This window comes from Urocitellus parryii, chromosome X (genome assembly GCF_045843805.1).
Source record: "Urocitellus parryii isolate mUroPar1 chromosome X, mUroPar1.hap1, whole genome shotgun sequence".
NCBI classification, from domain to species: domain Eukaryota; kingdom Metazoa; phylum Chordata; class Mammalia; order Rodentia; family Sciuridae; genus Urocitellus; species Urocitellus parryii.
In genome coordinates this window covers 100,707,108-100,724,755 of record NC_135547.1, presented here as the reverse complement: position 1 = coordinate 100,724,755, position 17,648 = coordinate 100,707,108, and the positions used below count along the sequence as shown (strand labels likewise).

General features: G+C 41.7%; 1 protein-coding gene across 2 annotated transcripts in view; it reads right to left on the bottom strand.

Moving 5' to 3' along the window:
• Srpx (sushi repeat containing protein X-linked) overlaps positions 1-17,648 on the bottom strand; it is a 94,794-nt gene that overhangs the window by 12,653 nt on the left and 64,493 nt on the right. For both annotated transcript variants that reach the window (XM_026387572.2, XM_026387573.2), the window contains 4 exons: positions 14,145-14,336; positions 12,583-12,759; positions 4,239-4,365; positions 327-448 (listed from right to left, as the gene is read on the bottom strand). In XM_026387572.2, coding sequence (XP_026243357.1) covers positions 327-448; positions 4,239-4,365; positions 12,583-12,759; positions 14,145-14,336 — 618 coding nt within the window. The remainder of the gene's footprint in view (positions 1-326; positions 449-4,238; positions 4,366-12,582; positions 12,760-14,144; positions 14,337-17,648) is intronic.

Sequence of the window (17,648 nt, the reverse complement as noted above, 5' to 3'; positions counted from 1 at the left end):
ATACAAGGACTTGTAGGTTTTAGCTGGTTACCCACTCACAGGGATGGAAAAGTTATCAAGTAATATTCTACTCGGACAGCCAGCTGTGGACCCCTGTGACACCAGATCTGTGGAATCTTAAATAAGCTGCCAGCACTGAACTCCATCACTGAAATCCAGACATTAAAATGGGACACTTCACCCAGACTCATCAGAGGCTACTCCAAAGCTGGCACGCCTCCCTTCCACAGGGGCACTCAGAAAAGTCTTGTTTAAAGGCCTCTTTCTCTTTCCCATTTGCTTTCCTATAGGGTGGGGTGGGGAGAGCCCCTAAACAGTATTCTTACCTCTTACTTTAACTCGAAATTTGCATGTTCCCTTATTCTCAGCTCTGTCATAAACTGTATACTGGATCTTGTGGTCTCCTTCTGGAAAATGCGAGCCTGGGGGAAGTCCTTTTAGAATAACACTTTGGAGAAAAAAAAAAAAACGAAAACAAAAACACCAAAGATGATTTTTAAAAAATATTTAGTTATAGTTGGACACAATACATTTTATTTATTTATTTATTTTTATCTGGTGCTGGGGATGGAACCCAGCGCCTCCCACATGCTAGGCAAGCACTCTACCACTGAGCCACAACCCCAGCCCCCAAAGGTGATTCTTATAGACCTAAAAAGCAGTTGTTGAGCTCCTACTCTGCCCAGGATTTAGGGAGACTGAAGGGCCATCACTGAACCACTTTGATCAGAACAAAAGTTTCTTGAAGAATAGGATCTTCTGAGCTTTGCTCTGTTTTGGAAGAGCAGTTTGAGATCTGAAAACAAGGCCCCTAAGACTAGAAAGTTTAGATTATATTTTCATGCTGAAGGATAGAACAGAGAGTGGAGACTCTCCAGTCTTACCCATGTTCTGGAGTGGACCTGAATGGCCTCCCTATTGGGAGGCCTAGGGAATATTTTGTGAGGAAAATCATTTAAAAGTATAGTCCAAGGAGTCATTGACAATTTGGCCATTTGGCCATGCAGGGAGCACAAGAAATTTATTTACTTTTTCTTCTTCTTTTTTTTTTTTTTGTACCAGGGATTGAACGCAGGGGTGCTTAACCACTGAGCCACATCCCCAGCCCTTTTTTCTATTTTACTTAGAGACAGGGTCTCACTGAGTTACTTAGGGCCTCGCTAAATTGCTGAGACTGGCTTTGAACTCATGATCCTCCTGCCTCAGACTCTGGATCAGTAGAGAACTTTCCTGAACAAAAAGGCAAATTCTCTGTGAGTCCTTTGTTATTGTAATATAATAATAATAATAACAACAATAATGATAATAACAATAATTTCTCTCTGCACTTACTTACATAAATCTTACACACACCAGGCACAGTTCTAGACTTTTTACATATTAGTTTCTTTAATCTTACAAAACCCTATCAGGTAGGTAATACTCTCCATTTTACAGATGAGGAAGTTGAGGACTGAAGTTGTGCCCAAGATCACACAGCTAGGGTGACTGCAGCATATTTGTTCTTAGCTATCTGATGAAAGCACCAAAAACCACAACATAATCAAATGCCAGCTTTTCTTTATTTTGCAATATACAGATAATTCCCCTGCTCTCTGTAGTTCTTGGGAAAAATGATGATATTTGCTAATAATAGATATGTGGAATCATCACTATCACCATCGAGGAAAGCCTTACACATAGGTGGGTGAAGTAGCTGTTCACAAGGTATGAAGTGAGACCTCCTGGCAAAGTGTCACAAAACCACCATTTAGAGATCTGTCAGTTTTGGCTTTAGATGCTTTAAGATCCTTAAGAAGCAGGTTCAAAATTCACATAAATCTGAAGGGAGTGATCTATTGAATACGAGGAGCTGCTAACCTCTCTGAGACTCCATTTCATCTGTGACATGCAAATAGCAGGAGTCAAAAGAGAAACTCAAAGGAAACACTTGTCTCAGAACTTGACACTACAACCTTCCCTCTTAGAAGCAAACTATGTAATGGTGTCTTGGAAAGGACACGGGAGGAGGGGGTCACGGGAGAAATGTCAGGGAAACAAGGAGCCAAGCAAGAGCTGAAACGGGGACAGGATGGCCTTCTCTCACTGTTCATCCTGCTGGATCGCCTTCCCCACAGCATCCTGCTCCAAGCCTGTGTGAGCCTGGGGCTGGAGAACTCTGGAAGCAGACAGCTGTGCTGGACAGAGGGCCAGGGGACTACTAAGATGCTCTTTTAAAATGTCACATTTCTGGCTGGGGCTATAGCTTAGTTGGTGGAGTGCTTGCCTTGCATGCACGAGGCCCTGGGTTCAATCCCCAGCCCCCCCCCCACACACACAAAAAGTCACATTTCACCAGGTAGATGGCACATGCCCAGAGGCTTTTGAGGCTGAGACAGGAAGATCACGAGTTCAAAGCCAGACTCAGCAACTTATCAAGACCCTATCTCAAAATAAAAAGGGCTGGAAATGTAGCTCAGTGGTAAAGTGCCCCCAGTACCAAAAATAAATAAATAAATGTCACATTTATAACCATAATACACAGGTTACCCATAAAAATCCCAAGGCAAAGCTTTTAGACAAAGCAGGGGGTGCATCTGGTGATTTAATATTGTATGTTTATTATAAAGGATTTTAACAGCAATTATAGTTGCAGAAATCTAAGAAATTACTATATGCTAGGGGCTGAACCAGGCATTGTTCTAGACCCTGAAGAGTCAAAGATAAATAAAAGCCAATCCCCAATTATGTCAACTGTGACTTTTTTTTTCTATTTTCTCTCTCTCTCTCTCTCTCTCTCTCTCTCTCTCTCTCTCTCTCTCTCTCTCGACTTACATTTCAATCCCAATCCCGTAAAGTTTCTCCTAAGGGCTTTATGTACATGTATATGTGACAGCAAATACATTTATTTTGAGGCAAGTTCTCTCGAAGTCACCAGGCTGGCCTCCAACTCTAGATCCTCCTGCCTGAGCCTCCTAAATAGATGGGATTACAAGCAGTGACACCATGCCCAACAAAGAGTCAGACTTTATCTTTGAGAAGTTACAATGGGAAACACAACTAGTACTATTTAAACTAGATGAGGCACTGGAGGGAGATTATCTGGATATATAAATAAAATATCCTTTAGGGGTGAGAGACTCAACCTCTTCTTACTGGGAAATGTTCTGTTATTGCTAATAATTGTGTAAAAATGTTCTATCTTGCTAGATTGATAGGATTCTAGAAAGTGTTTCCCACTTCATGGTTCACCAGGGGATATGTTGGAGGCAACCTTCTTATCCACAGATGAAAATTCTCTGGAGTGGCCTAATCGGCCAAGGCATACATTAAGGCACAGATGTGAGTATGCTGAAGTGAAGTAATGGCCTCCAGGGAACATGCTGCCTGGGTACAGGCCCAAATGAGAGATTAGAACAACACGTGCTGAACTTCACCAAAGAGAACCACCCATTTTAAAAAGCATCTCAGAGGAACATCAAACTACTAATGCAATGAATGAACGGGTCCTACAGAATAGGGTCAAGGTGGCAAGAAGGCAGAGGACACTTTTGCTTTATTTATAAGCTTCTGTAAGTGTGTGGATGTGGTCAAAAGTTTAAAAAAAATAAATTAAAAATCAAATATTTGGAAAGAAGTGGATGCAGCCTCCAAATCAAGGGGTGGAAGAGTTTTGTGCTAAACTATACCCACAGAACACAGGAGGATAGCACCTAGCTGGTCCTGGGAGACTTAGGGGGACTTCCTAGTGTAGCTGGAGGCCTGGTAAGGCCTGCACACACGAATGGAAGCCTTCTGGGCAGGCAATGAGGCGGATTCTATCCTAGAATTAACCAGTTGGCTTCCTCTTTCTCCTTCTGTTCTTCCTCTTCCTTTCTTTCCTCCACTCCTTCTTACAAATAGCTACTGAGTACTAACTGTGTGTGCCAGACACAATTGTGGCCATTGGGATATAGCTGTGAACATACTGTACTGGAGATAGGCAATAAACAAACATAGTACTAAAACATATAGTATGTTAGATGGTGGCCCCAGGGGCAGGCCACACCTGAAAGCACAAGTAGCCCATTATAGACACACTCTCCCACTCTGAGTTGTAAATGTCTCACAGAAAAGAGATAATCTGGGCTGGGGACGTAGCTCAGTGGTAGAGCATTCACAGAGCATGCGTGAGGCCCTGGGTTCCATCTTTAGTACCTCAACAAGAAAAGAAAAGAGCAAGAAAGACCACCTCATTTCAGATGCCAAGTTTCACTTACTCGGTAAGAATGCCATCTGCTGTATCTCTTCCTTCTGGTGTCTCCCAGGACACACGTACCGTTAGCTTATTGGGTTCAGCAATGCGTTCCTTCACACTTGGGCACTTGATTCTAGGAGGTTCTATATCTGAAAATACAACCCATTCTCACCGTCATCAAGAAATATCTTGTCAAATTGGGGCTCGACACTCACTTGATGTACCAAGACTTCTACACATATTTTTGAAGAGTTTCTTCACTCCCTGTATTTCTCTTCCCTCTTTTCATTACTCTTTCTCTCCTGCTGAGTTTTGGAGATTGTGTGGGTAATCAAACGCACAGAACTAAACCTGCAATCATCTGGCCTTGCTAAGTGTCCCATGAGGCAATGCATTACCTCCAGCTCTTCTCCACGCTTCTAAACTCTGCCAACTGACTTGGCAACATCACAGTTACCAAGCTAAAGCTAAAAGTCATTTGGCTTTAGGGAGCCCCTCCTCCTTTAAAGGCAATGATAGAAAATACTAGCAAAGGTGCCCTACCTATCATCTAATCTGATTCAATTCAAGGCAACAGATCTTTCATGAGTGCCTAACTTACCCAAGGCTTCGTTCCAACTGTGGTAGGAGGTGTGAGAGAATTAGTGCTCCTGACTTGTCAGTTTAAAGTGTTCTAGGGGGATTATGTCACCATGCATGAAATATAACACAAGGTGGAAAATGGCACTAGCCCAGCCAGGGTAAAAGTGAATACTATGGAGGTGCAAAGGAGCCACCCAAGTCTTTAATTTTTTAGATGTGCAAACTGAGGCTCAGAGAGCTTGGGTGATTTATTTAAGACCATGCATATAAGTAATGGCAGTGTGAATGACATTGCAAGATGCACTTATCACTAGAGCAAGCTCCCTCTCTTGCTGGTATGTCTAGTCCCAACATAGCATTCGTATCTTTTTCTTTTCTTTCTTACTTTTTTTTTTTTTTGGACCAGGGATCAAACCTAGAGGCACTTAACCACTGAGCCAAATCCCCAGCTCTTTTTTTTTTTTTTTTTTTTTTTTTTTTAATATAGAGACAGGGTCTCGCTGAGTTGCTCAGGGCCTTGTTAAGTTACTGAGGCTGGCTTTGAACTTGTCATCCTCCCGTCTCAGCCTCCGGAGCTGCTGGGATTTACAGGTGTGTGCCACTGAGCCCGGCAGCATTCAGTATCTTAAAACAGGCAATGGTTTGTCTGGGCCCACTCTTCCCTCCAACTTCCACTACATCATACCTGTGGTTTTGTGTTCTGGGACAGCAGTTTTACCTTTGCTATAGCTTCTAAAGGCCTCCCAAATTTCCCCAAACCAGTCTCTCTACCTGGCTATAGAAGTTCTGTCCCCTTGCTTTCCAGATGGTTTGATAATGAAGTCAAGAAATAAAGGAGATGCCAATTCTGCACTGGGTTATATTTCATCTGATAGCTAAAGTGAAATCACAAGAGGCAGTTTGAACTTTTGCAAGTTCTACTTGATGATTCTGAGCAGGTAGAGAATGTATAAAGAGAGCACAGGACATTCAGCTTTGTATTGCTTTACATATCAATCAATAATTATCTAAATACTATTTCAATCTGAAGGAAAATTAAATGTCCTTTTGATCCTGAATTGCAAAGGTCCTTGAAAATTACAAGAATCAAGTAAAATTCTTCCTATATTTCCTCTGTGTCTTATAACTGCTCATTTTATTTGGGGTAAGAAACTATGAATAGTTTGTTAAACAATTTTACTTTTAGCTATCTGGATTCATTTTCATTCTATGTCATGCTTCAATGGAGCATGCATTTACAGCTTTAATATACTAATCCTAAATTGAACAACTACCATATTTTATTGAATCTAAGTCACTACTTATTGTGCCATGTATTCCAATCTCAGGGATATTAAAATGTAAAAAAAAAATTCCTCTTAGCACTTATAAAGTATATAAATGTTATATGAAAGATGATTTAAATGCATTTGAGGAGTCTATTTTCTAAGCTTAAAAAATCCTTTTTTTTTTTTTTTTAACCATGATAGGTGATAGAAGACATATGAATATTTCACAGCTGTGGGTTATCAGAAAGACAAGTATACAATGTCTGCCACCTGCTGGTCAGAGAGAGCCAGCACTTGCTGTATAGGAAATCTATTTATGAAAAAAAAATGTAAAGCAAAACAAGAGGAGCAAGGAGAGGATATAGATTTCCATATAGAATCATATCATGTTACCATATTTTCTTGGAGAGATAATTGTCAGAAGGAAGACAGACTCTTAGTCTGTGCCAGGTAAACTAAACCTTTGGATGATGCACTGGGGTTTTGTCCTATAACAACTCTATGTAGTGACAGTGTGAGCAAACGCACTCCAAAGTAGGTCATCTAAGTAGAGTGTCAGAGCCTCCCACAGCCAGCTTATGTCCCGTTAACAATGACCAATGGAAACTGGCCTAGTTTTTCAGAAGTAGCACTCTTCCAAACCAGAAAAAGAATAAATAAGTCACTACAAATAATAGCTAATATTTCCTGAACCCTTCCTATATGCCCACCACATGCTAAGTACTCCCCCTGCATTATTTCATTGAATTCCAACAACCACCCATTAGACTAAGCAGTGCTAATAACATTCCCATTTATAGACTGGGAAGCATTTCTTCTCTTGGAGGATTTCTTTGTGGTCCGGGATCTTAAGGCACCATTACATATTTTAAATTTATTTTAATAAGCCAAACACTTCTGTGAGTTTGTTGGCTGTAGGCCTGGTGTTTTCTTCCAATCTTTGCATACATATTCTTTTGGGATTGCCTGCCACCGTCTCCTTATAAAACCTTGAAGAGCAACAGCAGGACTCAATTCTAATTCATCCTCAAACAGCTGCCATCCCTCTCAGCTGATGAGACCAGCTGGCCTGCCCATCAGCCGATGCTCTAAAGACCTAAGCCTGTTATTCCCCAGCCCTGGGTCACCATAGCTTCTTATAAGTTATGATAAATTTCCATGAATGAAATGAACAAAGTTACTATAGAAACATAATTACTATTCCTTGTTGAGTCAGGATGCCTGAAGAGCCAGTTATTGTGTGGAAACCCTGAAGCCTTAGTTAAAATCCTGTCCTCTACTCTCTGTTTCATTCATTGGAGACATCTGACAAACCATCTCCCTTCTTTGTGTTCCAGTTTCTTTGGCACCATAAGTTTTCAGAGAACTCTCCAGAAAGAATGAAAAAAGCCAAGAAGTGGAGCAATGAAATGCACAATTAAAAGTCACCATCTTTGCCTGAAAAATGTACAACTAAAAAATATAAAAGAGGAGAAGTAATATATTACAGTGTTTCAACTACTGCAGCTTAACTATTTACTTGGAAAATCCTTAACATGTCCAACCTTGTAGGTGGCGGAAATAAGGAAGAGTTTCAAAAGAACAATCACTTGTTCACCAACTAAAAATAAAACACAAAGAAAGTAACCCTATGCCAATTACAGACCTAAGCTCTTCATAAGTCTGGCACCTTCTGCTTTCACTGGCTTGGAAGCCATCTAAAGTGACGGACTAGAAAGACCATGTAGAGAAGGTGTGTGTATGTGTGTGTGTGTGTGTGTGTGTGTGTGTGTGTGTGTGTGAGAGAGAGAGAGGGGGGGGGCTAATTCAGTCAGACCCCAGCCTGTATAGCTTCCCCCAGCTGGGATGCAAGAAATGTGAGGGAAGCCATTTTGGATCTTCTATCCCTAGTCATCTCAACTATTACCGTGAACAGTAGACATGAGCTATCCCAATGAAACCCTGCCCAAATTTCCAACCATTGCTCAACTATGTTAAGCAGTAACATAGTTGTTTGAAATCACTAAGTTTTGGGTGGTCTATTGTAGAGGAATTGATCACTGATACAAATATCAGTTTGTGGTTGGTGATGGAAGAAAGAAGAGTTCATTTTGTGGAGGCATAGGAAGTCAGTGACTGCACAAAGCACAGCAGAACCTGCCCATTGATGATTCTCTCAATTGTTTGCTTCCCCTAACCAGAGCACAGTCCTTGTAGATGGCTCTGGGAAGTGTTCCATTTCTTTGGCATTCTAAGACTTCAGAGAACATTCCAGAAACAATGAAGGGGAGCAATGAAGTCTGCAATTAATAGTCACCATCTTTACCTGAGAGATGCCCAGCTAAAATTTCACTGGTCATACCTTGAAATTAGACTGGGCCCCTCAAAGTGTACCTATTCAGTTTGCACTGGCAAGCCACAGAAGTAAAAACTAGATCAATACCTCAATTGATCAAATGGTTTTAAAACTGAAATTGGATTCCTGAAAATTTGGAAAGAATATGTATTTGTCAACCCATGAAAAAATTAGCATCATTGAAGGGCCCTGCAACAATGTACTGACACATTTGTTCTTAGTTCACTGATGTTTTTATCAACTGTTTTTATCAATTCAGCCCAGAAAATATTCCTATGGGTCATTGGGTAAATCGAGCTGTCAGACAGTTGGGAAGCGAGAAAAATGTGCTATCAATTTGCATATCTTAAGTGTTAGAGTTTTTTTTTTTCTCCCAGAATTTCCTTTGTGTTAAAGAATATCTATATGTTCTACTCTATAAGAAACATAATAAGTGAGCAATTCCAAAAGCCATGTTGACTTTTACCCTGTCCTTTAGTAAAGCAATTAAACAGGTGCCTTCTACATGTTGAAAGACATGTGCTGGGTTTTCTTTGTCCATGATTTTAAATCTATCATTTTTTTCTCCTGTTTTGGCCTTGGAAGATGTGTTAGTCTAAAAGAGAGATCATGTGTCTACTGAAAATCTGGTCTCTAAATGAGGACTTGATGTAATTCCAAGGATCCATTATTCTATGTAACCAAAACTAACTGAAAATAGAAAGAGACAGAAAAAAATACCCCCCCAAAACAATAGTGGTTACATTCTAAAGGGTTTTTAAAAATATATCAGTGGAGGTTGTGGAGATCCTGCAATTTACAATATTTTTTTTCTCCTACATTGAATTATCTATATCTATTTCTGTAATAACCACGAATTTGAGTCCACTGCCAGAGTAGAGTCTGAATAAGAGAATTAATTTTAACTTGTGGCACTTTCAAATTAGCCAGACCACAGGACTGACCACCTCAGAGTCAAAGAAAGCCCAGACTTCCCTCTTCCAGACTGTTCTGGAAGAGAATTGGAGCAACTTTCTCAGCACTCAGCACAGTTCTGGCCAAGATATTCTGGTTCAAGGTTGTGTGGAAACCTGGGAACTACTCAGCCCCCATGGGTCAGCTCCTAAAACAGGCTGAGGCTCTAAGTTATGCTCAACGAACCCCTATCCCTGCCAACACACAAACAAACTTATTAAGCTAATTTAATACATTTAAAGCCAGACAAGTAAATGATACCTTTGGGGTAAAATTCGCTGGGGACAAGCTCCAACATGTCTGGTACTCAAATCAAAGAAAGCACTGCCGGCTTGCTTTCCCTATTTTTCTTTTTCCTGGGAGTTCCAAGCTTTCCTGTGGCTCCCTGTGCCCGCTTTGGCCATCTAATTGCATGCACAATGCTCTTTCCCCAAATATGCCTGAGCCTTATACTGGCAAATTGTACAATAAATCTCCTGAAATTGGGGTTCATTTCTTAGTTTCTTCTTTCTCCCTCTGGGAAAGTTCCAGGACCATCTGGTCCAGCTTTAGACATGCTTGTTGCTTTTTGAGAACAACCAGCATTTTCTTTCCATTGTTGCACACAATCTGGAAATCTGAACAGTATGGTCCCTAGCAGGCTCTGCCAAAGCTTGCTTAACCCAAAGATTTTTGAGTTTCTCCTCTCCTCCCACCATGACATTTGCCCCTTTCAAAAGGAGGGAACAGAGATTCATGTTTCCCCCTTTGGTTTGTTTTCGAGAATTAACTTGCAGGTAACAAAGCTCAGGGAGATACTAAAAGCAACATCTGTCAGGTGTCCTTATGATCTGAACATCTAGCCTTAGGCTATGTCTCCTAAGAAGCGCATGTCCAAAGCGCACCCCTGCAGCACACTCCACCTGTACCCCTTGAGCAGGACTGCTCTGCAGTTTTATTTTCACTGAGCATTGCGAGACTCAGGAAGAAAAGTTGAAATCCTCAGAGGAGGGTGACCAGGCCAAACATTCTGTTGGTACTTAGTTTTGCTTTAATGTCTCTGTACTGACAGTGCGCTGAGAGTATCACAATGACATTGCTGCAGATTTCTTTTTCTTTTTCTTTTTTTGATACTGGGAATTGAACCCAAGGGTGCTTAACCACTGAGCCACATTCCCAGCCCTTTTTTGTATTTTATTTAGAGACAGGGTCTCCTGGAATTGCTAGGGCCTCTCTAAATTGCTGAGGCTGGCTTTTAACTCGTGATCCTCTTGCCTCAGCCTCCTGAGCCACTTGGATTACAGGCATGTGCCACCATACCCGGCTCCTGCAGAGTTCTTTGCCAGCTGGGTACCAGGTAGGCTTGCCAGTAGGAGACACTCTCATGGGATTAGAAGTGGGAAAGAGGTAGGAGCCACAGTGTTTTCAGTAGTGGTAGATTCAGTGAGTGTTTCGTGGGCTCCTGACTTCCTTTTCATCAGTAATGATGTCAGTTACAGAAATGTCAGCATCAAGGTAGGCTTATGGACTTTTGGGTGACACTATGATCCTACTTTGGCTCCTTCAGCTGTGGTCAGTAGTGGCTTCCTGATCTAACTAAATGCTGATAACAGGATTTGTGCAATTTTGCTCCATCCCTATATAAAATTCCTTTGTTTGAAATACCTAAAGTGGTTTCTGTTGCCCTGATTACTGACCAATTCAAGTGCCTACTTAAATGCCAGAAGAGAAGCCTAGAATAAATCTGAGTCAGTTTCCTGAATATATATATATATATATATATATATATATATATATATATATGTAAATTACACAGAATGGAAGGTTCCATTGTCGCATAGCTGTACATGCATATAGCATAATTTGATCAATTCATTTCCGAATACCTCGCTTGCCCTAATCCCCTTCCTTTACCCTAATGATCTCCCTTCTATTTTTATTAGATATTTTATTTGGACTCATTGCTTTTGTCAAATGAATTCAAGACACAGTCTAGGCTGTGACTTGGATATAGAAGGGTTTGGTTGCACATAATTTCAGAGTGAGAATGGTTGATGCCAACCTAAGCCAGGCCAGGGAAGTTGTCTCATGCTGGCCCCTAGAGGATAACATCAGATTTTTGGTCTTACTGTTGAAGTAACTGCCCCAGACACTGAGTAGTCAGGAAGGAGTCTTTGGGGGTAAAGCACATTAGCAGACTGAACTAAACTGTTCTTTGGACAACAAGCAAACACAAAGTACCCAGGAGCCAGGCTTCTAAGGCCAGCTGATTTGCCCACCCCTCCTCCCTCACTCTGATCCTTTGGGTAAGATCTATCTGGTCTTAGGACCTGAGCTATCTCTGGATTCAGGGACTTTAGGCCTGAGAGCCTGGAGATGTAGTCCAAGGCTGGGATTTGTGTGACCTCAAGCAAGTCAATCCATCTCTCAGGCCTCATCTGTAGAATGGGGAATGGAACGAGAATGTTCTCTAAGGAAGGTCCTGGCAGCTCTCAGGGTTTGTTTTAGTTAGCTTTTTAGAAGCTGTGACCAAAAGGCTCAGCAAGAAAAATGCAGAGGAGGAAAAGTTTATTTTGGCTCATGGTTTCAGATGTTCAGTCCATGATCAGTGGACTCCATAGCTCTATGCCTGAGATGACACAGAACATCATGGCAGAAAGTCTGGTGGAGGAATGTAGCTTAGGACATGGCAACCAGTAAGCAGAAAGAAAGCTTCACTCACCAAGAACACCAAGAACAAAACATAACCCCAAAAGGCACACCTGCAGTGATCTACTTCCTCCAGCCACACCTTATCTGCCTATAGTTACTGCCCAGTTAATCCATATGAGGTTGAAACTCTCATAAGCTAATCATTTCATCTCTGTAAATGATCCCCTGGAACAGTGGTTCTCAACTGTCTCTGCAAATATCTGCGACTATCCCTGGAAACTCTACTCAATGCTATAGGACCCTGGACTACCTTGGTAGGAGTGTACCACCTCTGCTCGCCAGTAGCTGCCTGAATAGCCAGCCAGAAAAGAGACAAAGTCACATGGAAGCCATCAGTCTTGAAGTCAGTCTTAAGACAGAGACTAGGGTTAAGTCTAAGGCCAGGCCAGCAAGCCAGGGATAAAGAAAGCTACTAAGCAAAGTTGGTGCTTACACTTCACTCATGGAATATTGATGCTGCCTTTAAAATCCACTATTTGAACACCTGCTGCTCCTCCCCAAGCATGTGTTTCCCGGGGACTGTGGAATTTTCTTACCCACACAGGAGGCTGGCCGGCCGCTCCAGGCCTTGTTGTCCATACATGTGACTGTCCGTTCCCCTTTCAATGTGTATCCTGGTGAACAATAGTACTCACACCGGGAGTTAAAGTAGGCACCATCAACACACTTAAACCCTCCATTTGCTGGCATAGCAAGGGTAGGACATCGCTTTTCTGAAAAGGAAAATCAGATCTTCAGTATTTCTTCATTTTTGTCCATAGTGTTTCAGAATCCAGAAACTTCTCTAAGCATACAGTGAAAAGTTCATTGAAATGGAACAGATGGAAGTAGAGAAGCAATGGCTGGCTATATGTCACACGGAAGAGATACAAAATTTCAGTCCAGACTGGCTTAGGTTGGCATCTCAGCCAAGCCACTGTCAGAGGCTATTTCCCAGAAGAGTCTCAGATGAGGATTTGACTGTGAGTGGCTTAGTAAGAAAGTGCTCCCAGGGGAGACCGGTGAAGAGAAAGGGAAAGCAGGACAGGGAAGGGGAGGGAGCCAAGCAGAGGGTGATCTCCAGCATAGTCAATATCAGCCTGCAGGGTGAATGACAGCTCTGAGCCTGTCTGACTCCAGGCAAGGAGGCTGGCCTTTGTTAATCCTTTACCACTCAGACATTGCGCAGCTCTGGGCTGCCTGTGGGGGATGCTTTCCCTTGTAAGAAAAAACAGAGAGGAGTCCTCTGAAAGAGCAACAAGGTGGACTGAGCAAATCTTTAATTTTTTGCAGGGAGTGGGGGTACCAGGGATTGAACTCAGGGGCACTCAACCACTGAGCCATATCCCCAGCCCTATTATGTATTTTATTTAGAGACAGGGTCTCATTGAATTGCTTAGCACCTCGTTTTTGCTAAGCCAGGCTTTGAACTCATGATCCTCCTGCCTCAGCCTCCCAAGCTGCTGGGATTATAGGCGTGCACCACTGCTCTCGGCTCTGAGCAAATTTTTAAGGGCAAGGTGCTCAGAAGCTGGGGAACAGGTTAACCAGCCTGGTAAAAATGCACTGAAGAGATTTGGGTGAAACATTGATGAGTGTCCACTGCAGTCATCCAGTTGCATAATCTGCATGGTCTGTATCAATTGGCTGCAGCCCTGAGTATCAGTTTCCCCAACAATGACTGGCACCCTTGTTTCTAGGGATCATTACAAAATTTGAATGTTTGTGAAATGCTAGGCAAACACTACGTGTTCAGTAAGTGGTGGCTGCTTTGAGTAACCAGAGCATCTAAAATGTGCTTCAACAATGCTGTATCACAAACAGCTTTCTTAGCCTCTGTGTGTCATTTTTTTTTCTCAATCCCAACATTTCTTTAGGACCCAGAATTTACTGAACAAACATCAACTATTTGCCACACTCTCTTCTGTCCTTTCCCCAGACAGCTGATCGCACCCTTTCTGAAAGGAGCCCTGTCAAATCCAGCATGTCTTAGAAACCCACTGGCTGCCACTCACAAGGGGAGCTTTGCTTATCAACATTCATTGAAAAGCCCTTATCTCAGAGCAAAAAAAAATTCTGACTCTGATTGTCCCTGAGGACCAGGCACTGGGCTACTCACGTTTGCAGATGACCTTGTCGGACCACCGCTTGTTTGACTGGCAGATGAGCTGGGAAGAGCCATGTAGCTCATATCCCTTCTGGCAGCGAATGTCACACCTGGTTCCCAGGGCCGTTTTGTAGTATCCTCCTTGAGGGGCTCTGCAGTACACATCCCCGTACTTCACCTTGATGGGGGAGCACCAAGGAGTGTCTACAGGTAGCAGAAACAAAGGAGGGGAAAATAGGAAGTAATATATTCAGAAAACGCATCCTCTCACTCCTGCAGTCCCAACCTGTTTACATTCCAGATGTTGGACCTCCAGTAGCACCCAGTTACTGTGGATGTCTCTGGATAAGCAGAGTGTGATCTAGGGGTCAGACAGAGCTGAATGTGATTCCAGGTTCCTTAAAACTTAGCTGTATGATCTTGGACAAGTTATCCTACCTCTCTAACCTATGCCTATGCCAATAGGGCTGTTAGAAGGACTAAATTTAAAAAATGTCTGTTCATCGCCGACCACAGTGCCTAGCACATAGTAAATGTTCAATAAATGCTTTGTCTTTCTAGTATTTCCCTTAACTGGAAACATAAATCTCTTCAGGGTCCATTGATATGATTGTGAACTCTAACTCTAGCCCTAGTGTATGTGAGGGGGTCAGTAATATACATATCACTATAAAAAATCATATACAATGTTTTTTGTTAATTTGATTTAAGTTACAATTTCCAGGTGTTTGCAACAGCATATAATTTTGGCTTCAAGCCACAGAACAATTGCTCCTCATAGGGAAGCAACTTCCCTTTTCAGATGTCCCTAATTATGCCCCATTTAGGTAAGACAGTGACACTTTTCCAGATGGCAAAGTTGCAGGGTGTTTTGATTTCAGTCTTATTGTTGCCCAGAGCACACCTAGAATGACACTAATAAATCAGAACTTGTCCCTTGGCTCTTTGAAAGCCATTAAACACAAGGACAAGACTAGCTTCTTGGTGCAGAAGTTCCCACAATCCATGGGGGCCTGTGACAATCTCCCTTAACTCTGCCAGACACATTGAATGTGAACAAGAGCCCCTACCGTACAGCGCTTGTCTTGTCCCACTGCCACAGCACCTGAGCTGTCAACGAGTGGGGTAAGTCTGCCATCGTGTGGCCAAGAAGGAGGACAGGCCGCGGTTCACCTTCCCAGGATTTTACTGAGCTTGTCACCGCTTGTCAGCCACAAAAAACAAAGGTCTTGTCTAGGGCTGGGATTATGCTCAGCGTTAGATCGCTTGCCTAGCACGGGCGGGACTTCAGCACCATATAGAAATAAAGCCATTGTTGGGGCTGGGGTTGTGGCTCAGCGGTAGAGTGCTCGCCTTGCACATGCAAGGCCTGGGATTTGATCCTCAGCACCACATAAAAATAAATAAATAAAAAATAAAGTTATTGTGTACAACTACAAAAAATAAACAAAAGAAATAAAGGCATTGTATTGTATCCATCTACACCTAAAAATAAATATTTTTAAAAAAAGGTCCTGTCTAGGTCTTAGGCATGCATCACTTTTTAACGTTTGTGCTTTCATATTTCCTTTGACTAATACTTTTATCATATAATGTTTTGCAGACAGTTTTCAAGAGGGTCCTAAGCTCAGGACTTGAGTAATATTCCCTGGATTTTCTGATTTAAAGTGATATTCTGTCAGCTTGCCCTGAGAGCTGATTAAATTCATGTGGATATAAACTCGAGGAAGCTCACACCAGTTCTGCAGACTTCCTTAAACAGTTTCCTTCCTCTAAGGGTTTTATGCATATAGTCTGTATATGTACTACATATATATGTGATACATGCAAATATAAGCAGCATATACACACATCACAAATTCACATGCAGTTAGCCAATTTTGCTTCCTATTCTGAGTCTTCAAATTCTCCTAGCAGCGCTGGCCAAGAAAGCTGTAGTGTTGTCAACATGGTGGGGGCCGGGCAAGGAATCTTGTTTTCATTTATTTGCAAAAGAAATTTCTTTTGGGTTACTTTCCAAGACAAATCTTTGGAAGATATTTTGACAGTTCAACAGCTCTGCAGTGATAGTAATTAAAATGTCAGTGAATGACTTGAATTCAAAGTGCCTGCAAGCACCATGAATTAATGGGAATTAACAAAATGTTCAACACAGAGGTTTAGAAAAAGAAAGCTCTTGTGCTGCTTTAGTTAAGATGGGGTTTACTAAGTAGAATCTAAATCAATTATTCTAGAAAGCCTTTTCAACCCCCTGGGCCAATGTGGAAAGAAAGCACTCTAGCTAAATGGAGTTCAGGAGGTAGGCAATGTCATGTAGCAGACTAATGAGCTACTAGCCGACTCTGGCTGTGAACCAAAACACCTTTTCAGACCCAAGTGTAATGTTGGCTAGCTGTGTGACTCTGACAAGTTACCCACTCTCTATGTCCTTGGTTCTTCATCTGTAAATGGGATAATACTGACATATCTACATGCCTCCCCCTTCCCTCAATTAGTATGGATATATGATGAGATTTCAAGTAAAAGAATCAAAAGTGGGCTGGGGTTGTGGCTCAGTGGTAGAGCTCTTGCCTAGCATGCACAGGGCACTTGGTTTGATCCCCAGCACCACATAAATGTAAAATAAAGATATTTGTCCACCTAAAACTAAAAAGTAAATATTTTTTTTTATAAAAAGAATCAAAAGTGATGCTTGCCACATGCTGGGAACCCAATAAGTGGCAGTTAAATTTCTCTTTCTTTCTTCTTTTACTTTAATTTAACTTGAAAACACTTACTGAGCATATACTCTGTGCCAGGCACTGTGCAGGGAACTGAGAGTCTAGAGCTAAATCCTTGGTTAATAAAGGTTCACATCTTTTTTTTTTTTTTAACAGTCCTGGGGATTGAACCCAGGGTGCACTACTACTGAGCTACATCCCAGCCCTTTTGATTTTCTTATTTTGCTAATATGCCCAAACAGGCCTTGAACTTGCAATTCTCTTACTGCAGGCTCTCAAGTGCTGGAATTTTAAGCATGTGCCTCCCGCCACGCCATCTCTAACTTTTAAAACTAGAAGACTTTAAGGGTTGGGGGTGTAGCTCAGTAGTAGAGTGTTTACTTAGCATTCATGAGACCCAGGGTTCCATTCCCAGCACTGAAAAAAAAAATGTAAAGATTTTATTGTATAAATTTAAAGTATACAACATGATTTTTTGATGTACATATACATAGTGAAATGATCACTCCAGATAAACAATTTTACTGAAAATGGAAACACTTTCCCAAAAAGGATTTATTCCTAACACACAGAGGGCAGGCTCTAGGACAGGGACATATGCTAGCTATGTGGTCTACCTTCCACTTTGCAATGCTATAAAGTTAGGGTGGATACTGGGAACAATGATCTGAGGTCATAGTTAACCTGTTTTGTATATGTGAAGGTTCACTGTGTGTATTGTAGGAAGATTTTTCAACAAGCAATTCAAAAAAATTTTTATTTTAAAAACCCTGAATTTTTAAAAAGTTGTATGAAG